Raw genomic sequence first — 27241 nt, 5'->3', positions numbered from 1 at the left:
TGAGTTGGTAGAGCACAGCTTAGCCCTTAGTATTTAATACACGTGGGGAAGCTTTGCAAGCATACAATAATGTATGTGCTTTATCCACACAAGGCATGAGAAAAAAAATAAAAAAGTAAATGTAAAGCTAAAGTGGACCACACCACAAAAAGCAAGCAGTGACAACAACACGAACAATGATGATTACCTTTCAAAAATTCTTGGTGGCTACGGAAGTTTTGGATCAAATGATATTTGTTTTTTTCTTACACTTGGGTCACTGTAGCCTTATAAATAGGTTGGATGACAGATAGACATCACAGTAGCCCCACTGTAAGAAGGCTTCAATAGTGAACTTCCTCACTACTACTATGGAGTAGTTCACTTGAGTTTTAGATTTGTCTCAATTTTTAACTCATGCTTCAAAAGATTCATTAAAATGAATGGATAGAACAAAAAAATATAAAAATAAAAATAAAAATAAAAATACACATGCATGACGGTGGGGCTAAAATAGCTTTGTCACGTGTACTAAGGAACTGACGGGTCAAAGACAGTGCTGCCCTTATCATGGGGCCAACCTTGATGTATATATTCTATATCCATGCCGTTCATCCGTTTTGGGGATCAATTTAGGGTATGAGGCTAAAAAATAAAGATATCAAAATTGAAAAAATGGTGATTAAAAGCTTCCTATGGCCTATCGTTTTGTAGTGTTTATTTGCCATCCAACCACTAAATATGGTCACGTAAATCTAGATGAAGGGTAAAATACAAATATCAGTGTGATCCCATTAATGGTCAATCGCCATTGTTTTTTAATGTATGGCCCACCTGAGAATCGGATCTGCTTCATTTTTGGGCTCATGCCTCAAAATGATCTGGCAAGAGTGATGGACGGCGTGGATATAGAATACATACATCAATGTTTCCCCACGGTAAGGGCCAACCCTCTTGGCTGAGGCCGGCGCCGAACCTAATCCGCTCCCAGAGTGATGGAAAACACGTGCATCACGGTGGCCACTCAAAGCTCCTGCCCGTTCCCAGCTGGGGTAGGACGCAATCGCAGGAAGTTCCTGCGCAAGGATGCTGGGTGGGACCCACGACATCTGCAGCTACAATCTGTGGTTGATCTGGTGCCACATGTGCCTACTTCTTCCTCGGGAGCTTCCTCGTCTAAAGATGACAGCACCTGTTTTACGCAGCGCGTAAACTCTGTGGGGCCACCATGTGGTATGTGCAAAAATCCACTCCGTTCATCATGTTCTATCCTTGATTTTAGATATAGTTATAAAAAATAAGAGAGATCTACAACTTGGATGGGCAACACCATCGAAAACAATGGAGATGATATTCCAACCGTAGGTTTGCTGTGTGGCTATCATGGTTTTTGTCTTTAACAAAACTCGTTAATCAGGTGTAATTCATTGGAGTGATGGAAATATACAAAAATCAAGCTGATCCAAAACACGTGGGCCACACCACGTGAACATAGATTTTTGGAACAATAATACATTTTTATCAGGCCCACCTGAGTTCTATATTAGGATGATATTTTATATTTATGGCTAAAATAATTTTTCTCAGCTGATGGACGGAGTGGATTTTATATATACAACATGATGGGCCCCACAGGGCTTTGGTGTTTTACGCACCGCGTAAAACAGGTGTAGTAGACGATTCTGGTACCGCTATAACGAAAGCCACACAACCGATGATAACCATTTCTCCGTTCAAAATGGCTTCGGATAATATAACTGAAGAAATTTCCAGAAAACCCCCTGAAGAGCTGGAAAATTTTCAACATCATCCCTTCCTTTCCAGACCCTAAAGCCTCTGGACCTCCATTTCTGAAAACCCTAGAAAACCCGATCATGGCGACCGCCATCTGCAATCCAACGGTGCCCCTTCGATTCTCTTCCCCACCCGCCGCTACAACCGCCCTCGCCATGAATTTGCGGGCTCCCTCGAGGAATCTCGTTTTCCGGCAGCAGACTCGTCGAAAAACCAGGTTCCGGTTGTCGCCGGAGACCGGCTGTGGATTCCCCGTCCGGAAGTTGGCGGTGAGCTGCCAGGTCGTGGTGATTACCGAGAACGAGTTCTCGGAGCAGGTTTTGAAGTCGGAGTCCCCTGTTCTTGTTGAGTTCATTGCCAATTGGTGCGGGCCGTGTCGGTTGATTGCACCTATAGTCGACTGGGCTTCTCAGGTGTGGGGTTTTTTTTTTTTTGGATTTCTTTGTATTTTTGTTAATTTATGGATTTCTGGTTGCTGGTATGTGGAGATGACTGCAAACGATATCGAATTTTCTCGCCTTGATAAGAATTTCAAGTGTAATTAAAAAAATTACTGAAAGACTGCAGGGAATTCCACGAATTGATTGATTTGGATTTGCAGAATGACTGAAACTTTCAATCTGAATTAATGAACAGATTTAGGGCCTGTTTGGGTCCCACTTACAAATGAGTTCATCTCATCTTAATTACTTGTAATTATGTAATGGTGATCAAGGTTGTTGGTTATCAAGATTATTTTTAATTCTTACCAAAAAGAAATATAATCTCTAAAATGCATAATTACAATTAGCTAAAATGATATGAACTCATTTTTAAGTAGCGACCAAACAGGCCCTTAGTGAGCTGATTTTCTAGGAGCAGTTTGGGTGTGTTTGGGTCACTTGCAGGGTGTTGTTGAATTGGGAAAATTATGTTTGTACATGTCATGTACTTTAGGTTGTGTTGATGCCCGAGTGAATGGAAATGCAAATATTCAATTTGATCAAGATATGGCAATGATTAATAGAATGTCCTACAATTAATGTGGTTTTCAAATTGCAGTTGGGTTTCCTTTGTGTCCAACCTGAAAGTTGCTGCAATTCGGAGCACAGATGCTCGACATGATCTCTGAGGAAGTTTGAGTGCGCTCAAGTGGAAATCCGGCACTCCCAAGTGTGGGTAGGAAAGAAAACTATCAACTTTAGGTTGAAGATCAGAGCTTCACAAAGGAGATCGAACAGGAGTGGGAGAATAAGTTTTTTGGTTCTTTGAGATTTGACCATTGTTGGAAAGAAAAAATAACCTACAGTTTCCTTCCAGTGAGCTCCAATGTTGCAGGGGATGTTGAAAATGGCAGCCCTGCACAACTCCCCTTCCACGTTGAAGTTGGGACGGAAAAAGGAGCTACTTTGAAAGGAAGAAAAAAAGTTATTATATAAGAAGTCCAAGATGATAGAGATAACCTTCTTTAAGACTTTCTTTGGACAAACGTGATGGGGAATCAGTTGTCAAACAATGGGTGTTTTATTTGAGCCTATAGAATATATTTTTGTCGTTTGTTTTAGTTTCTTGAATAAAGGGAAAAAGGAAAAGATGCAATCCCAACTAGAGTTTACTGTATCGGTATCTCACCCTTGGGATATGGATACGTATCGGTTATCGCATGGGATATATTGGTCGTATCGTCGAATTTATCGCACTTTTTGGGAAACATGGGAAAACATTGGGAAATTGGTCGAATTTGTCTTCAAGGATTGTTAAAAAACACACTAATACACACTTTTAAATCATAACATCATAAAAAACAAGTGTACATAATAGGTTTCCTTTGTATAGGGTCCTAAGCTATACGCTGTCTGATTAGACTGATGCAAGTATATTTATAGTCTATTCATATAATTTATAAATGTAAGAAAACATGTATGGAAATACAAGCAATACATAAGCAAAAGAAGCAGAAAACTAGAAATATACCTGTGAATAATGTGTGGCTATGACTCAGACCCACATAAAGCTGCGCGGTAGCCTAAAATCACCCATAGTTTTTAACATTTATTAATTATTTTAAAATTAAATTATTAAATTATTAATTATATTTAAAAAGTCATTAAAAAAACCCTTAAATGTTCTAAAAATGCGGTCAATTGACCGTTGATAGAAAAGAAATTTCGATTTTTTAAAAAAATATATTTTTTAAAATTTTAATTAAAAAAATATATTTTTCTAAAAATCTCCAAAACTGCATGAATCAGTAGATCAGGCCTCATACATGTTCGATTTCATGTTTGGACAGTAAAATTGCAACCAGTTTGGGAGAAATTGCAGAATTTTCAATTTTTCCTCCATCTACTATCAAATATTGAAATTGAAGGTTCAAATCCTTGCTTTTCCATGCAAAACATGAAGAATCAACCATTTCTAACCTTTTTGCATTGATTTGATATGATATAAATAAAAAATAAGGATCAAAATATGAAGATACTCACTGAATTGAAGCCGGCCCCAAATCTAATTTGATCTTGATTCCGACTCCAAAACTTTGTTTTTCTCCCAAAAGATTCAAGAGGTGGACCGAAATCCACCCTGCAGGTGTTTAGAATAGGGAAGAAACAAGGAAAAAGACAAAATCTTTTTTTTTTTTCCCTCAATAGAACGCTGGTTATTGATGGTATCGCGATATTTGTCGATATATACATGGGAAAAAAGGTAAAGAAACAATAGCGATATCTCAGGATATATTGCAACATTTGAGATATCGCACGATACACTGTGATACATTTAACGATGTCATGGGTTTTTGATACTCCAACAACGTTTCGTATTGCTGAGCAGGCTGAGCTATGATACCAATAATATCGGCTGATATTATCTATACTGCAAACATTAACCGCAACAACCTTAAAGAAGAAACAAAGGAAAGAAAGTGCTTTTCAAGTTGTCTTCATTAGTGAACTATGATAGAGTGAAACCAATGTTCTAGATATTGGTAATATCGATTGTTGGGTCAATGATATAGATAATAGGTATGGCAAAATTTACACTGTAATGACAATATTGTTGACAATATCATTGATATTTCACGATATTTTGGTTATCAGAAAATATGATGCCAACCCCTTTAGCATAAATACATGGCATCTATGATATTATCAATATCATCATCGATATCAGAACATCCTATGTAGATACTTATAAAATAGAGAGAATTGGAAAAAAAAAAATCCAATAGTTTTTTTTTTTTAAAATGGTTGTTTTTTTAAGGGATCTGTTATAGGGTGATTTAGATAATTTCTCTTGAGGTGTTTGAAATCAAATCTCAAATATTGGGGAGAAATCTCAACTTGAGAGCGGAAATAGGCTGGAACTCCAAGGTGAGGCTTGAGGATGAGAAAAATTCGATTTTTCAACATGTTAGCATGAATTTCACTGGAAATACATGGTTATGCATCATTCTCATGCATTAACATGGATTTGAGGTGAAAACAAAAATCAAAATTCAAGTGATGGAAAATGGGGAAATCCTGCTGTTCTCCAATTTTCTCCTAAAAAATGTGATCGTAAGTGTGGAAGTTTGATATGTTCATGAGTGGTGGTTGATTCATCGATTGACCACAAATTTTTTTTTTTGAAAAGTTATTGATGAGGACATTACGTCATGTACACCCTTGCCTATGTATCAGAGGAGGAGGCGGGCCGCACCTATTTTCCTGTGGCTAAGCGAGTACATGTGATCGTGTTGAAGACCCCATATGCATGCGCGAGCATCTGGAAGACCCCATACTGGGAAGATGCACATGGGGTGTTTTACGGAGTGATCCAAACCGTTGGATTGGAGGGATGTAATGATCGAGCCATTGGATCACATGATCAAGCTGTTGATCGTGGATCATCCACACTAGTTTCTTAGATTTTATCAACATTATAGGATTTAGTTTTGTTTATGTTTTGTTTGGACATCATTATGAGTGTTTTAGTTAGACTAGGGCTATTTTCGTCAAAATTCAAAAAATAGGGTTTTAATTGTAATTTTTCAGCTTTCTTAAAACTATAAAAAGAGGGTGGGCGTGTGACCCTCTCCCTCATTAGGTTTGGTGATTAAAAAAGGGAAGACTCTTGCTTTCTTCTTTTTCCATCTTCATGCGATTTGAAGATACTTTCATGAGATTTGGAAAGGAGATTGGTGTGAGGCTAATCTTCATCAATGGAGGTGCGAGGTCTCCATCTATCCCCACACCACCATCTCTTTTCCCCTCCACCAAGATAATGTCTACAAGTTTTTCGATTCTTACAACCTTAGCCTTAGTCTTCTCCCAAACCCCTTTTTTCCATTTCCGAAACTGACGCAGGACAACCCTAATTATGATACATGCTCATGGACACAATTAAACAGCGGAAATAAAAGGAATAAATGATCTAAAATTCTAACAGTAATCATTATAACTGAGAAAATCATAAAGGAAACGTGCAATGGAGCGGGCCATCACTACAACCATGGGTTATGGAATTCAATTACTACTTGGGTTGGATCCAGCGAGGGATGAGACCTCCCGATCTTGCATGGTCACACCCAATCGATCAATGAAGATCACTAGTCCGAAGAACCAAGAAGTTTCTCGGATTAGGGATTTGAGAATTTGGGGATTTAGGGTTTAGATCGGTTCTCAAGATTTTGATCGAAGAAGGATTAGCCAAAACTGAAAAATAGAAGGAAGAAAATTATTACCTTGAAGAAGTTGGAGGGGCACAAGAAGAAATTAGAAGAAGAAGATCAAGGGGAGAGAAGAAACACCATTAGAGAGAAGAGAGGAAGGAGGCCATCAAAGGGTTTGCTTTTCATTAATCAATAGTTGAAATTCGTGTTTAGGGCTTTACCCCACTTAAATAAGCAAATAAAGACATAAAATTACTAAAATACCCCTAGGATAAGCAAATAAAGATATAAGATTACTAAAAGACCCCTAACTAAGTCAAAAAACGCGCAAATAACATAAGTATGGGAAAGTTTGGGTGCTCGGTCTTCTTTCTCCAATCTTCCTTCACAGGTGTCTTCCCTAAGTGGGGTCTTCTATATGTCCAATCACATGTGAAAGGTCTTCAACTCCTCAATATTCGCTTATCCACAAAGACGGCACTTGTGGTTGGCGCTTTCTTCGTTGGTACACCTTGAATGCACCTGTGTCCGCATCAGAAACCCTAACCCTAAATTTAAAATCCCTAACTTTCCTACTTTCCCAAATTACCCAAACCCTAATTTTTACCCTAGGTCGTACGAGGTTTTCTATTTTAAAATAAACTATACCCTATGCTAATTGGATGTCCCAACATCCATTAGATCGTAGTTTCTTCTTATTTAATGATCTTGTGTGACGATGTTGGTAACTTAGGCTAGGATTATGCATGATGTTCTTTTGGTTTTCATGGGATTTGTGATAATTATGGCAATGTCTGTATTTTTTTTTTGTTAATTGTCTTAATTCTACTACTTGATCTCACATGTTCTTTGGTTCATGCATCAGTCATGCATCAATTATTTTTTTAATCATTTAAAAATAAATAAATAAATAACTATTTATTTTGAAAAAAAAGATATTTATGAGTGTTGACTAATGTGTAAAATTTATATATAAAGAGTGTTGGCCGATATATCAATTAGCCACAAATTTTTATTTTTATTTTTTGAAAAATATTTAAATATTAAAAATATAAGAAATTTTTTTTAAAAAAAAATAATTAAGTTATTTCATAAATTATTTCTTACGGCTATGAGTGGATGGATGGATGGTAGATTGTATGTATGTTTGTATTTATGTATGGTTGTATGTATGTATGTATGTATGTATGTATGGGTGGATGGATAAATCACTATGGTCTTTTAATTGAAAAATATTCAAATGATGTTCCTAACTAGATCATTAAATTGCTTTTGTTGATAGCTCATGGTTTTGGTCACTATAGAATGGAAAACTACTATGTGTAGTTGTTTTTATAATATTAAGTCCTAAGTGTATAAATGTGTCTTTTAACATCTCCTAGAGCTTCACTGAAAAATTCCACCTTGTTTCCCTTAGACAACACTATTTTAGATATTATCGAGTATATTAATACCAGTGTTTTAAAAAGTGAATAGTGTGTAGTCTGGCGTTGAACCCTTTGAAGCATGAGGCGTAAGCTACATAGCATGTAGCGTATGCTACATGCTACTTCTAGATTTTTAATCAAGGTTGCGCTTGGTTGCCTCAATTTCATGATATTCATCAAATTAGACTGATTAAGAATGAAATTTAACAAACTTTTATGATACTTGGTGCAACCAAACGCAACCTAAATTAATATGAAAAGGTAATCATTAAGTATAAAGGTAAAGAAAGAGCAACGAAACTAATTTAATACTATTACTTATATTATTTTTACTAAATCTATTGAAAAGATCAACTGTTTTTTTTAAAAAAATTGAAAATATAAAAATGCAACAAAGCATTGAAAACATTAATTAAATTTAATATTGTTATTTATATTATTTTTACTAAATCTATTGAAAAGATTAACTATTTTTTTTTTAAATAAAAAAAATGTAACAAATCATTGAAAACATTAATTAATTTTAATGTTGTACTAAAAAATTACTTGTAATGTGAGGTACATAGCATGTAACCTGTAGCATATGTAAATAATCTTGTAGTGTAGGTTACATGTGACTTAAGCTATTTTCATGAGCTACATAGTGTTAAGGCTAAGCTACGCTATGTAGCATAAGCTACATGCTACATAATGTAGCTATTTAAAACACTGATTGATACATGTTTCCTAATCCCAAGTTACCAATACATGTAACGACATTGATACTTTGAACATTGGGTGAAACATACAAACATAGAAGGTAGGTCGAGGGGTTACAGCAGTCAAGGACTCCAGGGGAAAGGCACTGGTACAAGTATTGGATGAAGATGCTCCCTTGGAATGTGAGAGAGGCCTTGGTTTCCCATTGAGAAGGGCATGATAATGAAGTCAATCATCAAATCTTAAAAAGCTTACTTGGTGTCGTTCCAAGAAACTAAGTTAGTGGAGGTATCAAACTCCCTAACCAGGTTAGTTTGGAGTGGAGTTAGTTTGTTTTTGGATTGATTTGAACTTGGAGGGAGCCTTTGGGGGCACATTATCTTATGATATGTTGATCATGTCCAAAAGGAGGAGAACCAAGTGGGTTTACTTCGCTCTTTTTGTGCTATTGAAATCAGTGCAAGATGGTTTTTGTTGGGTCTTCATGTCAGTGTAAGTTTTATGATCCGGCTAAAAGGGATTTTCCATGGGAGGAGTTGGTGATATACTGGGTCAAAAGTGGAGATTTCCTAGTGCATTGGGGGAGATTTCAACATCGTCATTTTCCAATGTACTCAGATTATAAGAAGTGTGAGTGAATTAGCTAAGTGATTAGAAAGAGATGAAATGATGGAGTCGCCATTGGGAGGGAATCATTTTACTTGTTCTAATAACAAGAGAATCCAATTATGATTATAATCAGCCACTTCTTGATATTTGCTGATTGGGATTGCCACTTCCAAGAGTTTTACATTGTGTTGTTAGTTGTCACAGACCAGATAAATCTCAAGAGGCTATTTTAGGAACTTAGCCAAATTCATCTCTTATAGATTAAGAAGCTTGTTCATTATGTGTAGAGAATTATAGAGAATTTTGGAGAATGGTATAAGTGTGAAAAGTAGTTTAGAGATCTCTAGATGTTTCTAGAGTTCACTAATGGGGTGTTGTAGAGAGAGGATTGTGCCACATGACTTCATCCTAGCCATTCTTATAAAGTAGGTAGAAGTTCCTGTCCCTACATATGAAGGGGGGGTCCTCATCTGGGAGGCACCTCAAAAAGTTGTAAGCTCTTGAGCTCGTAGCAATAAAAGTCCTTTTGTCCATATTCTCTCTTATGTGCTCTCTTACCTAAGTTAGATTAGCTAACACTTTGGGTGTTAGGCTGACTCCTCCATGAGGGGGTTGATGGGCACAATCTACACTTGGATAAGCATTCAGGATGTGAAAACGTGATCCCAAAATAGACTTCAGATAATTGTCCAATTGACTCGAGAATGGAGTCCTTGACAAGACCTTTAAATTTTGAAGAGTGGCTTAGCCACTTAGTGGATAAAGTTAGAGAGTGGTCTCACTCATTCAATTACAAAGGAAATGGAAGCAAGACACTGGCCCTTAAATATAATGATATAGAATAAAAGATTGATAGTGGAAGAAACATATTCTAAAGAAAATTTTCTGGAGGTTTAAGAGTCCAAAGACCATATTCTAGAAGAAATTTAAAACATTGATAGTGGAAGAAACATGGGAGTTATCCGAGGACATAAAAGGCAGGTCTCAGATTCTGAAAGAAAACGTTGAAAGAGAAGTTGGGGAAGAAGAATTAAAATGGCAAGGATGCTCAAGAGCCACGGGGGTGAAGGAAGTGACAAGAATGGTAAGTTCTTTCATAGGATGGTATTTGATAGAAGAAATAATTGAATCCAAGCAATTAAAGAAGAAGGCAGTTGATTGGAAGTCAATTTGAAATATGTTTGGCAATTGTGGAGTTTTGCAACAGGTTGCACATGGCAGAGTATTAGCATCAACCGAAACCAGACAATTCATAGTTTGATTTGATATCGGAATCTGAAATTGCTATTCTTGAATCCACTGTTTTTGAATTGCGTAGTGAGTGGGCTACTGGACTCATGGTTTTCCATTGGCTTTTTATATGACTTTTTAGAAGACGTGAAGACTGATCTTCTTGATTTCCTCTTGGATTTTTATTCAAGGGGGAAGACTTGGAAAGGAGATGGGAACAATATTCATCACCCTCATTTCGGGAAAAGAGGGGATCGCGGGTTTTAAAGATTATCGGCTTAAAAGCCTCATTGGTGGTCCTTACAGAATCTTTGCAAACATATTCGCAATGAGAATGGTTCATGTCCTTCCAACTGTTATATCATTCTCCAAAGGGGCTGTCATGGGGAACCCCTTCTCCTCCTTTCCAAGCTATGGATTTCAGTCTTGGATCTCGGTGCTGCTGGATTCGGTTTGATCTCAATCTTTGCCTCTCCAAGCTATCATCTTCACTGTCCCCACCGACTCGAAATGTCTCTTCTTTTGTGATCCCACCAAGGAGCAGAGGAAGGAGCACAAGGAAGAGATGGTGGATGCAAGGGGAAGGAGATGAGAAAGATGGGAGGGTGAGAGGAGCTTTTCTCTGCAACAAAAGCTTCCAATGGTTGGAAATTGACTGTTGGTGGATGCCAGGGGAGGAGAGAGATCTGGTCGATTGATTTAGGGTTTGGAGATCATGGATGGGCCTCACGACAGCTTGGAGATCATTAGTCCATGGAAAGAGAGGGAAGGAAGAGAGTATTTTGAATCTTTTGAAAAACTAATGAGCCGGGCTGGGTTGACAGACTTTGGATGGATAAGTCCAAGCCGAGCCTGCTTGAAAAACGTGCATAAATTTTATGCCCGAACCCAGCCCTCGGGCCACATACTCCAGCCTGAGCCCATCTCGAGGCGGGCCAGTTCCAGAAGCTTATTGGGCCAAGCCGGTTCATTGACAGCCCTAGATGGGAGTATAAAATTCCCACAGGTGTAATGTAATAGACTATTTCATAAGTCAATTACAATCAAGCACTATCTAATAGTCTATTAAATAGGTCGATTATATTGAAATTTTTTGTGGTGGCCATCCCCTTCTCAACTGTTCAACATTGTTCTCTGTTGTGTGGTGCACCTGAGTTTTGAATCAGGCTTCCTTTGATTTGAGCCCAACATTGGGGGGGCACAACTGATGGACAGGTTGGATGGTACACACACATCACGATGGGCCCTGCACAACTCGAATGTATAGGAGCTTTCCATACAATCGGCCCCGTTATCTGTGTTCGCACACGTGCGGCCATATGTGACACTCACGCATGGGCAAGCATGCCATATCTTATGCATGGGGTAGACTCCTATGAGAGTTCACCACCATTTAGAAAATGGTGGTGACTCATCCTTACATGTGACACTCAGATATCTATCCTGACCTACCAAATTGTGGATGGAGCATATCTCTAAAATCATACTAATCAAGCAATTGTAACCATCGAATTGAGTCGGGGTAATTTTGGGTAAATGCTCCATCCACAATTGGTTCAGGAATGTGGATGGTCTAGATTACCGTACAACTATGCCATGTGTACAGTTGAAGAGTCACTACCATTTCCAAAATGGTGTGAATTATCATAGCAGCCGCTGTCATATCTTTAATCACAATCTATATCATGAAGTTCCCTAAGACATTGACATGATTGCTTGGAAATTACAGGAATACAAAGACAGGTTAAAGGTTGTGAAGATTGATCATGATTCGAATCCTAAACTGATCGAAGAGTACAAAGTCTATGGCTTGCCAGCCCTAATTCTTTTCAAGAATGGCAAGGAGGTCCCGGAAAGCCGAAGAGAAGGTGCGATGACAAAGGTAAAGCTGAAAGAATATCTGGATGCTCTGTTGGAATCCGTAGCTGCTGCATAAATTTCCTTCTTCCCAGCGACGATCATATGATCTCATTGTTTAGAAATGTAAGGGGATAGGTGCAGCGATGGATTCTGATGTATGGACCAGTATCTCTTCTTGTATCTGTGATGTCTTTTCTTTGGTAAACTCCGTCATGAGATTTGTAACGCTGTTTCTCAATAGCTTGTTCTGGAAAAAGATGCAACCAGTTGAAGCTTTCATGAGAGTAGATGTAATAAACTCTTGAAATTAGTGGTCTTAAAAGGATCATTTTCGGCTTGTGATTCTTTCAATGCAGTTCACATCCAAAGTGCTGTATGGTAAACAATGAAAAAATGGATTTTTATTTTATTTTATTGTTGTTCTTGTTTTGAAAAGAGAGACATGACATTGTCAATTGTTCACAAGGTTTCTACCATTTGCAAGCGTTTCCATTTTTGTTATGAGAAAATGCTTGTATTCTACATACGACACAAGAATCATGTCTTTTGAAGTGTTTTGCAAAATTTTCTTGTGCATTCACACGAATGCTCCAAGAAAGTAGACATATGACGAGAAATGCTGAGGGGCTTTGGAAGACTCGGATTCGGGAGTGACCCCTCCAGTACCTACTTCAGTGCTGGTCGGTACTAGAAAAGTTGTGGGCTCCACAATGATGTCTATGCCGTTCCTTATTTTAGAGCATGAGCCCAAAAAAATCTTAGGTGGACCACACTATAGGAAACAGTGATGATTGAACACCTACCATTAAAAAACTTCTTGGGGCTATAGACGTTTAGGATCAAGCTGATATGTGTTTTTCCTTCTTTTATGTCTATGCGACCTCATCAACAAGTTGGATGGCAAATAAATATTATAGTATCTTGCTCAATTAAGCAAGTTAAGGCAACTCGTGTGACCGAGGGCATGGATAGAAAGTATGTGTGCGTGTATGATTGCGCAGGCATGCTAGAGTCTACTTGACTCAAGGATATTGACCGACTTAGTCGGTACTCCTGTGTTGAGATAGATTGAAGACTAGTTCTGGACCTAGAGTCCTCTCGATCATCGACTGATTGATTTAATGCGCGCCTTAGGAGATTTGATAAGGGAAGTAGTTAGCTCTCACGAATGAGTTCTTTTTACCTTGTAATAGTGATTACGGAATCAGATGGTTTGAGGACTTTCTATTTCATCAGTGGTTCAACGTTGTATTCCTCAATCATAGTGAAAATTTTGCACATCACAGAATAAAGGCTAGCAAGGTGATTTGGGCAAGGGGAGTTAACCCTCACGAATGGGTTCTTTTTGTCTTGTACCAGTGATTACGGAATCGAATGGTTTAAGGACTTTCTATTTTACTGGCGTTTCAACGCTGTATTCCTTAATTAGAGTTGAAAATTTGCACATAACAAAATAAAGACTAGCGATAAGATAAATACATGATGTCCCTATCAGATCAGATGATCGAGGCAAATGGTTACTAGGATATGACCAGGGTATGAACAATTGAATCGGAACTCTGATCGACATGAGGATCTGGCAACTTAAGGTTGCAAATATTTAATATACTTTTAAGATAAACATAATGTAGCTGGAGCTGTTGGGCAATAGTGAACTAGGGTACAAAAAGTAAAATAGGCACGAATGTAAAATATACATGTATATAGATGTATATGGCATGGGTATCGAGCTCTTCTTTTTATGCTTGTTTTATAGCTTTCTCGAGGTAGTGAAAGCTACTCGTTGGGCTTCTAAGTCCTTTGGGATTCTTCATGTGGGCTTTTCGGATACGCAATATTTTATTTAGCAAATAAGGACTTGTCTTAAAAAGAAAAGACTCTAAACTCGTCAGCTTCTCGAATCTTCTTCTGTAGTTGATACTTTGCGGAGATGTTTGTGGCCCACTAAAGATCTGGCCTTGTGCTCCTAGAGTTCCTCTCGTGAAGACAATTAGACCAAGGTTTGATGAACTCAATGGTTGATCTCTATCGAACGTGGCCCAACATCTCTTGATGGTCCACCTTGTCAACTTCAAGGTGTTGGTCGATCTAGATCAAACCACCTCCTTCATTTAATCACCTTGAATGGTGATGGCTTGGAGTGTTGGAGGGATTTGACCCCTTATTGATTTATCATTTGAATAGACCAGATCTTTTATTCTCTTGATTTCGGACAATCGTGATTGCAGACCCAACCCATATGATGTTTCTGTTCCTCCCAATCGTGACTCAATTTAAAGCTGATTTCGTTTGAAGATTGGTTCAACATGTGGATCTTCGGAATCTTCTAGGTGGCTACTAGTTCTCTGAACATCTCTAGGGAAATGTCACATTTTCGAAGGACTGTAAGAGACGGCCTTGCGAATTAGATCATATTTAGTTGTGAGATAAGATATGCTCGCCAAGTGGGTCTTTTATAGTCGTGTTCAGCATGTCCCTAATTTAATGGGCATGTTAATCATAGCCACGTGGCATACGACAATTCATCCCCTTAAAGGGTCTGATAAGAGTCTATATCGTCATAATAATGACAGAATGCGTAACACCGAAGGAAGATCAAACATAGATCCTCTTCGAATGCGAGTACGATTCTGAGAGTAATGTCTCCATGTGACATCTTCTTATTAGTCCACATTAGGGTGTTGAAAATAGGTGTAAACATGACTTGCCTTAGGAAGTTTTTTATGGCCAGCGTTCAATCACCATTATATCCTCTGCTATGCTAGGCAGCATGGATAAAATACATCATGATGGGTCCTAAAACTTTTTAAGCGCAAAGTAGCACAGAAGTGGGTACCGGAGGGGTCAATACCGAACATGAGTCTAGGTTTTGATGGGACATGGGGCACCCCGCACCACAATACTGCTCGGGGGTGGGTTTTCATCCTAGAATGCATCTTAGACGATGATATGAACTGTTTACATTCTCATTACTGCCTTATAAAAGCTATCACCATATAAGCATGTTTCATTGATGATCCTAAACCACTCTTGGGTTTTGAATTATGAGACATTCAAAATTAACTTTTCAATATTCCAAATTTATTTTCATACATCCATTCACAACTGTTCCTTAAGATATGGCCCCTGAGCACAACATCCAGAATATGAACAGTTCAAACCATCATCCAGGCTTCAATCCGGGATTAAATCCCCAGCCTGTATGGTAGCTGTGGTATGATGGGACCATATCCTATCAAAACCCTGCTGAGGTGATTTGGTGGAAAGATAAAAGCCGAAACTGCTGCAATGGATACACACAAAGCACGTATGACATTCGTGCTCTTAGTTGAGTTGTGGCCCACCATGAACATATGCCCAGAACCAAATATAGGCTGGTCCACTCATGCGTGTCCCTCTAAATTTGGCTTGAGGGCATGGCCCATTGGCCCAGTCCAATCTTCAAGTGGGCCACTGTCATACGAAAAAGAATGGACAGTTTAAAGACACTCATTAGAGGCTTTTATACACCTTGCAACTGTAATGTAAAGATGCTCATCCAATCATGGTCATGTTTCAATAATCAAAACTGTTTATATGATGGGACTCACCAAACATGGATGATATATAGAAAACCAATATAATAATAATAATTCTTAAATCTGATTATCTCGGACCTTTGTTCACTTAAATCTTCCCTTAGCCGGCCTTATAGGGTGAAGGCATTATCAGCCGGTTTGAGCCAAGGCCAGGCTATGGCAAGGGAGTAGGGCCAAGCTAAGGCAACCCTGGCTCATTGCCACCCGGGATATATTTCTCAATATTCTCGTCTTTCTCTTTCGCATATATGGTTATATCAGTTTTCATAGCCATGTAAACCATGATTTTATATAAGGGGGTGTTTGGCATGGTATTAGATGGGATTAGGTGGGATAGAATTGCATTTGGTCTCATGCAAATTCTATCCAGTATTTGGGGAGAATGGGAAAGTTTGGGATTAGGTGGGATGAAATTGCATTTGGTCCCATACGGGATTTCTATAGATTTTGAAATCCAGTACACATGTGGGCCTCAAATTGATACATGAGTTTATCCATGCTATTCATCCATATACACCATTTACATGTGACATTCTGGTTATATATGTGTACAAGTAAATGATATCGATTGTGAATTTGGTTCGTTGAATACAATTCCATGCTCCACCAAATAGGTTTTTGCTTAATCCAATGTTTTTCTCATAGCAAGAATTTTATCCCAAGCATATGATGAGGGCTAAAATACCATGGTATTTCTAGACAGGTAATCATTGTGCAATAACGATGTTAATCCCAAACATAAGGACTCGTTTAAATCAACATGAACTTAGTCAGACCTAATCCGGTTCAACACCACAAGTAAGGGTGTGCACGAACCGAGTTAACTCAGTTAGCTTGACTTGACTCGACTCAAAAAAGCTTGATTCGACTCAATTCAAAGCTGAGTTCGAGCTGATTTTTTGAGCTCGAAAATGAGCTTGAGCCGAGTTCGAGCTAGCCCAACTCAACTTGACTTGAATCGAACTTGGATCGAACCAGTTCGGTGACTCAGTTACTTTGATATTGATGTTGCTCACCAAGTGTTTAATAAAATGACTCAACGAGGCGTGGCAGGTGGCAAGGAAGGTATACATATGAAACAAATACCATTTTTTTCTTGAATTTTATGTTGTTTAGAAAGTGTTTGATAAAATACCTGTAAAGCCACCTGTAAAACCATTGTTGCTGTTTTACGTACCGGGAGATTTTGAAAGTGCAATCCATGTGTTTGTAAAAATGCTGCACAGGCGAACTCGGCTCGATCTTGGCTCAAACTCGGCTTGAACTGACCCCAACTACTGACCGAATCAAGCCGATCTAGCCACTTAGGCTCAAGGACCGAGCCAAGCCAAGTTCAAGCCAGGGTTAGCTAGTGGATGAGCCGAGTCGAGCTAAGGCCAGCTCGACTCGATTCGACTCAGTGTACACCCCTTACCACAAGTCACTCCCAACTCACCCAATTGATCCTATTCAAACCTTACTCAGTCAAATCATGACTCGACTCAAGACCGAGTTGGTCCAAGAATCCTGGTCTTGTTAACCATGATTCTGTCCTGACCTGGCCGCTTTGCATTCAAATCCCATCTCGAAATCCTCTTTTATCATACAAAGAACTTTCTCTGAATTCCATCTTCTAAAGATAAGAGTGACGGAAGACTTTAATCATTGAAATCACGTTATATAATAGCATTGCTTTAGATATGGTCGAATCGATGTCTACTCATCTACAGTAATACTCTATAATAACTAATTCAAGTACATCTCCTACCATAAAACAAGGAATCCGCATGGAATAACAAAATACCATTTCATAATAAAGCCTTTGGAAAAGATATTTTGTGTACTCATTGTGTCCACTAAGAGATTATTCACCCATTCCACCCACCATCCATCCATCATAGCTTGGCGGTAATCCCTATCCCATTCGAAATGGGATTTTCTGGAATCCATTTTTTCGATGAGGTAGAGATTCGGCAACTTGCAGTGAGAGATTTTGGGACACAATCTGAAAAATGGGCCTGATAAGGGTGGGCCTAATGTGAAAAGGTTCCCATCTGATTGGAATTTCTGCTGAGGTTGTGTCTAATGGACGGTTGAGATTTGGGTACGTGTAGGAGCTTTGGGTGGAACTCTAGTGCATGTGCATAATCTTTTGTATTGTCATGAGTGTACAAACTTTGATACTCTGGCAGTATGATGGTTGATGCACAGGCACTGAGAAGCTGTGCAGTTAGCTTGTAATAAATTGAAATCCAACGTTCCAAATCATGGTCCCTAATTTAGATGGATTGTATACCAAAAATTACACTGATTGGGTTTCCTGAATGGTTGATTGGCAGTCAACAAACAAATTGCTCATCAACTAGAGATTATCCAATCAATCTTACTTTTGGTCAATGATCTATGTAGAGTGGGCCCCACAACTTGGACGGTTTAATTTGAGTTGATTTTGTCTAAATGTGGAATTTCTGAGTGCCTGAGTATGAACTATCACACCCTTTCAGAGTATCAAATAACTCCCCCTAAAAATCAAATAGCAAATGGGGAAAGCATTGTTAGAATATTTCAAGAAAATCCCGTCGTGTAAAGGGTACCTGTGTCATTCCCACTAATAAATTTCTAAAGACAACACACACCATGCTTTCTTATAAACAAATATTCCACGTGTAAATAGTATAATGAGTGTGGTGATCGATGATATCCGACTGATGGGCCCACCTTTGAATGGTCAGCGGGAGATCTGCTGATCAGGTGGTCCATCTTCCATATGGATGGTTTAAAAAAACAGAGAGAGAGAACCGGTCCACATTCTATGGGCAGGATTTATTCAATAAAATAGCATGGATTGTGATATTTCAAATGAATGTAATTTGAAGGCCGGGGTACGAGCATGTAAGCGGATTAGGTGTGGAGAAAATTACCCAATCCGCTTCCACTGTGGAGAACGTCAAAGAGAACGTACGGACAGAGCATTTGAGGACGTCCTGCGTCATCACCCAATCCGCTTTTGACGTCCTGGGTCATCACCCAATCAGCCTCCGCTGTTGAGAAAATTACCATTGTAGACCCCACCTTTTATCCAGCGTCTTTCATGAAGAATCCAAAATTTACCTTCCCATCTTAAGCCTTGCACGTACGTACGTAACATTCGAGGACGCAAATACCTATGGCCACGGTTATAATCCGTAGCTATAGACCCATAGAAACGAAAAATCCTTTTAAAATGCAAGGGTATTTTCGTCCTCAAATGCCCTGCCCGTACGTGCAACTATGCAAGGTCTAAGTTGGGAAGGTAAGTTTTGGATTCTTCATAAAAAGAGGTCTAAGTTGGGAAGGTAAGTTTTGGATTCTTCATAAAAGACGGTGGATAAAAGGTTCGGTCTACAATGGTAATTTTCTCTAATTTAGGTGGCATTGACACGTTACAAGTGTCACAGTTGTCCTAGATCGTATCATCGAAGCCTGCATGTTAGTCAATCCAAACCGTACAAATCGGTGTTTCTATTGTTGGGAAACGGATTGGCTACTCCCCCTGCCACCAGCCCCGTGGCTGATGTTTGGTTATCTGTGGGCCCCACCATGATGTATGTATTTCATCCATGCGGTTCATCAATTTTTACAGATCATTTTAAGGCTTGATCAAAAATATTAGAAGGATAGAAATCTCAGGTGGACCACACCACAGGAAAACAATAATGATTGGATATGCTCCATTAAAATCCTCCTAAGGCCCACTATACTGTTTATTCAACATCCAATCTGTTGATTAGGTCATACAGACCCAGATGAAGGGAAAAGAAAAAGATCAGTTTGATCCAAAACTTTTATGACCCCCAAGAGGTTTTTAATGGTCAATGTTCATTCAACACTGTTTCATATAATGTGATCATCTATATATTGGGATACACCTCATTTTTTGTCTCATACCATAAAATGATTTAGAAAAATAGATGGACGGCATGGATGAAACACATACATCATGATAGGGCCCATACAGCACCGACCACCAGCCATTGGCTGGTGGCAGGGGGAGTAGCCGATCCGATTCCCTATTGTTGATGGAATACAGCTTCTTTTGTTTTTGTTTTTGGGTTAGCATGTTAGTACACACCCATGTCGGTACACACACACTCCATGTTAGCCACCCGATACCAAGACCTCAAGTGTTGATAGAATACAGCTTGAAAATTGAATTGGTCCAACGATCTTAACGACGCATTCTTGGGCTGTAGATAATTTTTTAAGCATCCATTTCAAGTCCACCAATTGGATGGGAAACGGATTGGCTACTCCCCCTAACATCAGCCAATGGCTGATGGTCGGTGCTATGTGGGACCCACCATGATGTATATGTTTCATCCATGCCGTCCATCTATTTTTATAGATCATTTTACGGTAAGAGACCAAATATGAGGTATATCCCAATCTCAAATATACCACATTGTTTGAAACAGTGTTGAATGACCGTCTACCATTAAAAACATTTTGGGGACTATAAAAATTTTGGATCAAGCTGATTTTTGTTTTTCCCCTTCATCTGGGCCTGTATGACCTAATCAACAGATTGGATGTCAAATAAACAGTACAGTAGGCCTTAGGGGGACTTTAATGGTGGATATCCAATCTCTATTGTTTTCATGCGGTGTGCTCCACCTGAGATTTATATCCCTCTCATGTTTCGTATCAAGCCCTAAAATGATCTATAAAAATGGATGAACGGAATTGATGAAACACATACATCATGGTGGAGCCCACGGAGCAACGACCACCAGCCACGGGGCTGGTGTCAGGGGGAGTAGCCAATCCGTTTCCAATTGGATGGGTAGGATCATTCAGCTAGTTTTATTTCTAGGAGATCGCTCCATCCAAAATGTGGCCGACGATTTGAATGGTTTAGATTTTGGAACATGTATGCGAGTGTACCATGAAACGGTAGGTCCTATCTGAAGATAAACCATCCATGAAAATCAGGTGATCCGCTCAACTGGTGGGCCACACCGTAAGAATAAATGGACAACCGATGGTCTGACTAAACATACAATTTTTGGATCAACCTAATTTCCTAGAAGAGTGACCTTTGAAATGGGGCCCACTGTTCCATGCACGTAGTTGCATTTGCACTCCTTGTCATCCACGTCCCCTATCTGGACCGTCCATATGGTCCAGTCCAGTCATTGTAGACTACCTTGAAAAGATCATACTTATCGGATGGTTCTAAGCACCTCTGACCAGACAAATTTTCTAATAGCGATCTTTTCCTAAACTTTCAATAGGTGGGCCACACGGAACGGTTAGTAAAGAAATTACAGCAGCGGATCCAATTCAACAGCTAAAAGGTCAAATTGGAATCTGCTATGGGCCAGACACGGTAAACTTTGTGGGTCTTTGAAAACATGGACCCCATTCGTCCGGTAGTGAGCCATGTACGGATGGATGGTCCAGACTGCCGTTAGATAATTCAGACACGGAAACGGATTGGGTACTCCCCCTGCCACCAGCCCGGTGGCTGATGGTTGGTGGTCTGTGGGCCCCACCATGATGTATGTATTTCATCCATGCCGTTCATCCATTTTTACAGATCATTTTAGGCTTAATCCAAAAAATTGAGGAGATATAAATCTCAGGTGGACCACACCATAGGAAACTAATAGAGATTGGATATTCACCATTAAAATCCTCCTAAGGCCTATTGTGCTGTTTATTTGACATCCTATAGGTTGATTAGGTCATACAGACCCAGATGAAGGGAAAAAACAAAGATCAACTTGATTCAAAACTTTTATGACCCCCAAAAAGTTTTTAATGGTCAACATTCATTCAACACATTTTCCTATAATGTGGTCTAATTGGGATTGGGATATATCTAATTTTTTTATCTCACGCAATAAAATGAACTAGAAAAATGAAAAGGTGGAATGGATGATATACATACACCATGATTGGCAGGGGGATTAGCCAATCCGTTTCCCCAGCGGGTCTGGAAACGGATTGACTACTCACCTGGGCTAGTGGTTGGTGCTTAGTGGGACCCACCATGATGTATGTGTTTCATCCATTTTATCCATATATTTTTATAGGTAATTTTATGTTGTGAGACTAAAATTAAGGTGTATCTCAATCTCAAGTGGACCACATTATAGGAAACAGTGTTGAGCGAACATTGACTATTAAAAACCTTTTGAGGGCTATAAAAGTTTTCGATCAAGCTGATCTTAGTTTTACCTTCATTTGGGTCTATATAACCTAATCAACATATTGGATGTCAAATAAACAGCACAGTGGGCCTTAGGAGGATTTTAATGGTGGATATCCAATCACTGTTAGTTTCCTACGGTGTGGTCCAACTGAGATTTATAATCCTATAATTTTTAAGCCCTAAAAATGGATAAGCACATACGTCATGGTGCGTCCGACGGAGCACCGACCACCAGCCACGGGGCCGGTGGCAGGTAAGTAGCCAATCCGTTCCCCACTGGTCTGGAGCTGGTAGTGAGCCATGTACGGATGAATGGTCCATACCGCCGCTGGATAATCCAGAGAGCTGTTTTCTTGCGCCCTATCATGGGGCGACGCAGATTGCATGCTGAGTAAACTCTTTTGGGCCAACCATGATGCATGTGTCTTATCCACACCGTCCATCTGTTTTTCTTATCTCATTTCATGACATATCCTAAAATTGAAGCATATACAAAGCTCAAGTGTGCCACACCACATGAAACAGTGGGGATAATGTCCACTGTTGAAATTTTTAAGGCCCACCATGATGTTTATTCATCATCAACCTGTTCATAAGCTTACATGGACAGAGATGAAGAGAAAACACAAATATCATCTTGATCTATAACTTATGTGGCCCTCAAAATGTTTTCAACCGTAGGCATTCGATTCCTAGTGTTTCCATGGTGTGGTCCACCTAAGCTTTGGATATGCTTCAATTTTCTCTTCATGCCCTAAAATGAACTGGAAAAATGGATGGTCAGCATGATAAGACACATGCATCACGGTGGGCCCCATAGAGTTTATTCATCAAACCATTGGGTGGTGAGTTACTCACTATTCAATTAGGAAGGGATTGGCTACTCCCCCATTGGCTAGTGGTCGGTGCTATGTGGGCCCCACCATGATATATGTGTTTCATCCATGCGGTCCACCCATACTTAAAGATCATTTTATGGCATGAACCCAAAAATGAGGTTGATCCAAATCTCAAGTAGACCGCACAATATTGATTGAACTCTCACCATTAAAAACTTCTAATGGCCCACAAAAGTTTGGGTCAAGGTAGTATATTTTTTTCCTTCATCCAAGTCCGTATGACCTAATCAATAGGTTATATGTCAAATAACCATTACAGTGGGCCCTAGGAGGTTTTTAATGGTGAAAATTCAATCACTACTGTTTTCCCATGGTGTGGTCCACTTGAGATTTATATCTACCTAATTTTTGGCATCAAGCCCTAAAATTATCTTTCAAAATGGACGGACGGCATGGATAAAACACATACATTATGGTGGGGTCCACATCTAGCCACCTGTGGGTCACTAGCCAAACCGTGGAAGTTACTGTGTGGCAATAAGTGTCAGAGATGAACAGTACTGCAAGGGGCAAAATTGTAAATTCACTTAAAAGAATCTTTGCTTTAACAATGTAGGCCTACCTTGACATGTGCTGGTGGGCCATGTAAAGGTTACATGGGATTCTGTAGTCCCTTTACCCTGCATGCAAGAAATTCAACTCTCTTTATCTCTCAACTCTCCCTATATGCTTATCTTAAACTTTGGATTTCTGGTCTATTCACCTACAGTTAATAAAGACTGTCCACAGTTAAATAAAATAGGGCCCACTTTTCATTGCATTGATCTTTCAATCAGGGAGATATTCAGGGAAGTCTCCCTCCATTGTGGGCCCCAACAGATCAACGGTGTCAATTAAAAAAAAAAACCCTCAATTCAAACCGTTCAAATAGTAGGCCAGCTGTGGCCCATTTTGGTTAAAAATAAATAAGTCCAGAGATTAACTGACCAATGATTCTCCACGTACTCATGGTCTTAAGACGAATTAGCATACTCCGATAGCTCAACAGTTTATATATTCTTAACACATGAATGCATATTAATCAGAAGCTAGGATTCTCTAATCAATTTGATTTTGAACACATGCATCATATGTAGTAGGATTAATGAATTGGATGGTATGGATTGTGCCACGTGTGTCATATGTGAACTAGATGTGTGCAGAAATTGTATAGTGGCATATAGTATTGAAGCAGAAATAAGCGCTGCTGAAAAATACAAATAAAAGTGAATAAATTTGTAGATTAAAGGAACTTCACACCTATCATATAAAGCATATCACACCTTTGATGCAGATTGGGGATTTTAGGAACAATGAGTTGATGCTGCTGAATTATTGTTGGATTGAGGTACGTATGATGTCACTATTTGTTTGATAATTTGTATCTTTTGGCGTGAATAACTGGTATAGTAAGCTTTCGACACGCTACTTTTGAAATATAAGAGCCCATGGGATGGATTCTTACAGTATTAATAAATCATAAAGATATCTCAACACCAACTCTCTGGAAAAGCACCATCCACCTCTGTCTTATCCGTAGATAAAATAAAAATTAAGAAGAGATATCAGAGAGAGAGAGAGATTGCAGATTTCTAGGTTTTATAACCCTAAACTGAAAAAACCATTTTTATAAAATGTGATTAAGAAATGTCTACTCAAGGCTTGATTATAAAGGGTCTTGATCGAGCTAATCGGCATGCACACACCCTTTTCCCACTAGGCTGGCTTCATATGCACATGGGTCAGTGTACAATAATGCATCAATTCAAAAGATTTTAGAGAGAAGTAATTTATAAACATTTCTTATTTACCTTCTCTATTCCATGTAGGACCAAAGTTAAATATATGTAAAGCAAGACAAAACAAGGTCTTTGTTTTTATTTATTCTTATATTTTTTGAAATACTTTTAACATACATAACTTAATAAAATCGTTTAGATTGCATTGCTCACCACGAATCAACAATCCTAACCACTGATTCGTGGACACTTGTTTGAGGAAATTGGACAGATATTTTCATTAAATGTCCATAAGTCTGATAGTCAGATGATTAACTAAGCTTAATTTTCATGTTACATCTACTATGGGTCCCATAATTTGGACCATTTAATTCAAAACTTTTAAGAAGATGATTCAAAACTTAGGAATTAGCAACTTTCGACCTCTGTTGAAATCCTGGCCACCCATCCAAATATGGAGCCATTTCCTCTACTAGTCAAGTCCTTGTAAGATAAGCCTATTTTACAAGTGATTTGCATGGTTCCCAATGTGTTGCAAGCATCCAATTTCTCTAGTAGGGCTACTCCAACATGAAAGTTAGAGACCCTAAAAATGGGCTGATCTAATCATTGTGCCAGACTCTATGTGATTTGAATTTTTTAACTTTACTCGTAAGGTGTAGCTAACCCAGTTGTGCATGTGTGGATGCTAGATCACAGGTGAGTGGTGCTCATTAGGACTTTTTAGAATTTCTTGTATAGTTGTGACTCAGAACATTGTATGCTTGACCGGAGTAGTCACTAACCAATTATTCAAATTTTTATAATTGGCTAGACCTTAGAGAAATCTGAAACCAGAGAATTGGATATACATGACTCAGGATTCTGAAGAATGGGTTATAGTAACAAAGAGGGAAGGTGTTAGGCATCTCTCTAAATGAGTTATGGTAACAAAGAGGGAAGGTGTTACTCATCTCTTTGAATGGGTTATGGTAACAAAGAGAGAAGGTGTTAGGCATCTCTCTGCCCATATGAATGTACCGTTTCTACTAATGGGACTTAACGAAATACAAGAGATTGAATTAGTTTCTGTCCGTAAACAATGCACTATAGTGTGCAAAGTGGTGTGGTCCAACTATGATGTATATGTCTTATCCACATGGTCCATCCATTTTTTAAGCTCATTTCAGGGCATGAGCTCAAAATCGAAGCATATCCAAAACTAAAATATACCATGCCATAGGAATCAATGGGAAAAATAATGTCTATTGTAGAACCCTTAACTAAAATATACCATGCCATGGGAATCAATAGGAATAATAACGTCTACTGTAGAAGCCTTAACTAAAATATACCATGCCATAGAAATCAATGGGAATAATAATATCTACCCCATAAGCCTTAACTAAATTATACCATGCCATAGGAATCAATGGGAATAATAATATTTACAGTAGAAGCCTTAACTAAAATATACCATGCCATAGGATTCAATGGGAATAATAATGTCTACAGTAGAAGCCTTAACTAAAATATACCGTGCCATAGGAATCAATGGGAATAATAATGCCTACCACAGAAACCTTCATAAGGCCTATAATAATGTTTACTAGTCATTGAACTTATTCATAAGGCAACACAATAGGCATGGATAAAGGGAAAACACAAATATCAGCTTGATCTAAAACTTATGTGGCCTCTGAGAAGTTTTTAACAATAGCTGTTCAATTCCTAATGTTTCCTATGGGGTGGTCCGCTTTAGCTTTGTATATGCTTCAAGCTTGGGCTCATGCCCTAAAATGAGCTAGAAAAATGGATGGCCAGCATGGATAAGACAATTACATCACGGTGGGCCCCAAAAAGTGTACTCATCATGCTATAAGGTGTTGATCAATTACTTACTATATATATGCAATTGAGTGTCCGTATCATGCGCCTAATCGTGGAATCTACTATATCCCATTATATGTTAAGATTTTAAAAAAGAAGTATCATGTCCGTGTGCCCGAAATGGATAAAAATGGACGGCAAAAGAAAAAGGTAAAATTGTCATTTCACTTAAAAGAATCTTTGCTTTTCAATCTAGGCCCACCTTGACACCTGCTGGTGGGCCATGTCAATATCACATGGGATTTGTGTAGCATGGGATTCTGGCATAGGAGAAAATCAACTCTCTTTATTTCTGAAGTCTCCTTCATGCTTATCTTTAACTTTGGATTTCTGGTCTATTTAGGGACGGCTAACAAAGACTGTCCACAATCAAATAAATTAGGTCCCAATTTTAGGGAAATCTCCCTCTGTTGTGGACCTCAACAGACCAATGGTGTCAATTTTTAACCATTAATGGTATGGATTATTAAACATCAAGCCATACTTGCTATTATATATATATATATATATATATATATATATATATATATATATATATATATATATATATATATATATATATATATATATATAATTCAAAACCTTGACATACAAACATAAGCAGATGACACAGAATGCAGAAAATAAGTCTGTCCAGGTGAAATGGTACTATAAGGTCGACCATGGGAACTTCTCATGAGGTCGAGCTATGTGGTCCCCGTTGTGATGTATGTTGAATATCAATATTGTGCATTTGATGGGTCCCCTTTAGGTTATAGGATATTCCAAAAATAA

General features: G+C 38.6%; 1 protein-coding gene across 1 annotated transcript; it reads left to right on the top strand.

Moving 5' to 3' along the window:
- Positions 1 to 1696: 1696 nt before the first annotated feature.
- LOC131242902 (thioredoxin X, chloroplastic-like) lies at positions 1697 to 12637 on the top strand. Its single transcript, XM_058241862.1, has 2 exons — positions 1697 to 2186; positions 12098 to 12637. Exons 1-2 carry the CDS (start codon positions 1854 to 1856, stop codon positions 12302 to 12304), a joined length of 540 nt encoding a protein of 179 aa, XP_058097845.1. The 5' UTR covers positions 1697 to 1853; the 3' UTR covers positions 12305 to 12637.
- The last annotated feature ends 14604 nt before the right edge of the window (positions 12638 to 27241 follow it).

The sequence above is a fragment of the Magnolia sinica genome, chromosome 4, assembly GCF_029962835.1.
Source record: "Magnolia sinica isolate HGM2019 chromosome 4, MsV1, whole genome shotgun sequence".
Classification (NCBI taxonomy): Eukaryota; Viridiplantae; Streptophyta; class Magnoliopsida; order Magnoliales; family Magnoliaceae; genus Magnolia; species Magnolia sinica.
Note: the sequence above shows the minus strand (reverse complement) of the source record. Positions and strands in the feature narration are given on the sequence as shown.

Excerpts from the sequence above, each read along its gene's own strand:
- LOC131242902 (XM_058241862.1), top strand. The coding sequence starts at position 1,854 with ATGGCGACCGCCATCTGCAATCCAACGGTGCCCCTTCGATTCTCTTCC. Across the intron at positions 2,187-12,097 it reads TAGTCGACTGGGCTTCTCAG|GAATACAAAGACAGGTTAAA; the intron begins GTGTGGGGTTTT and ends TGGAAATTACAG.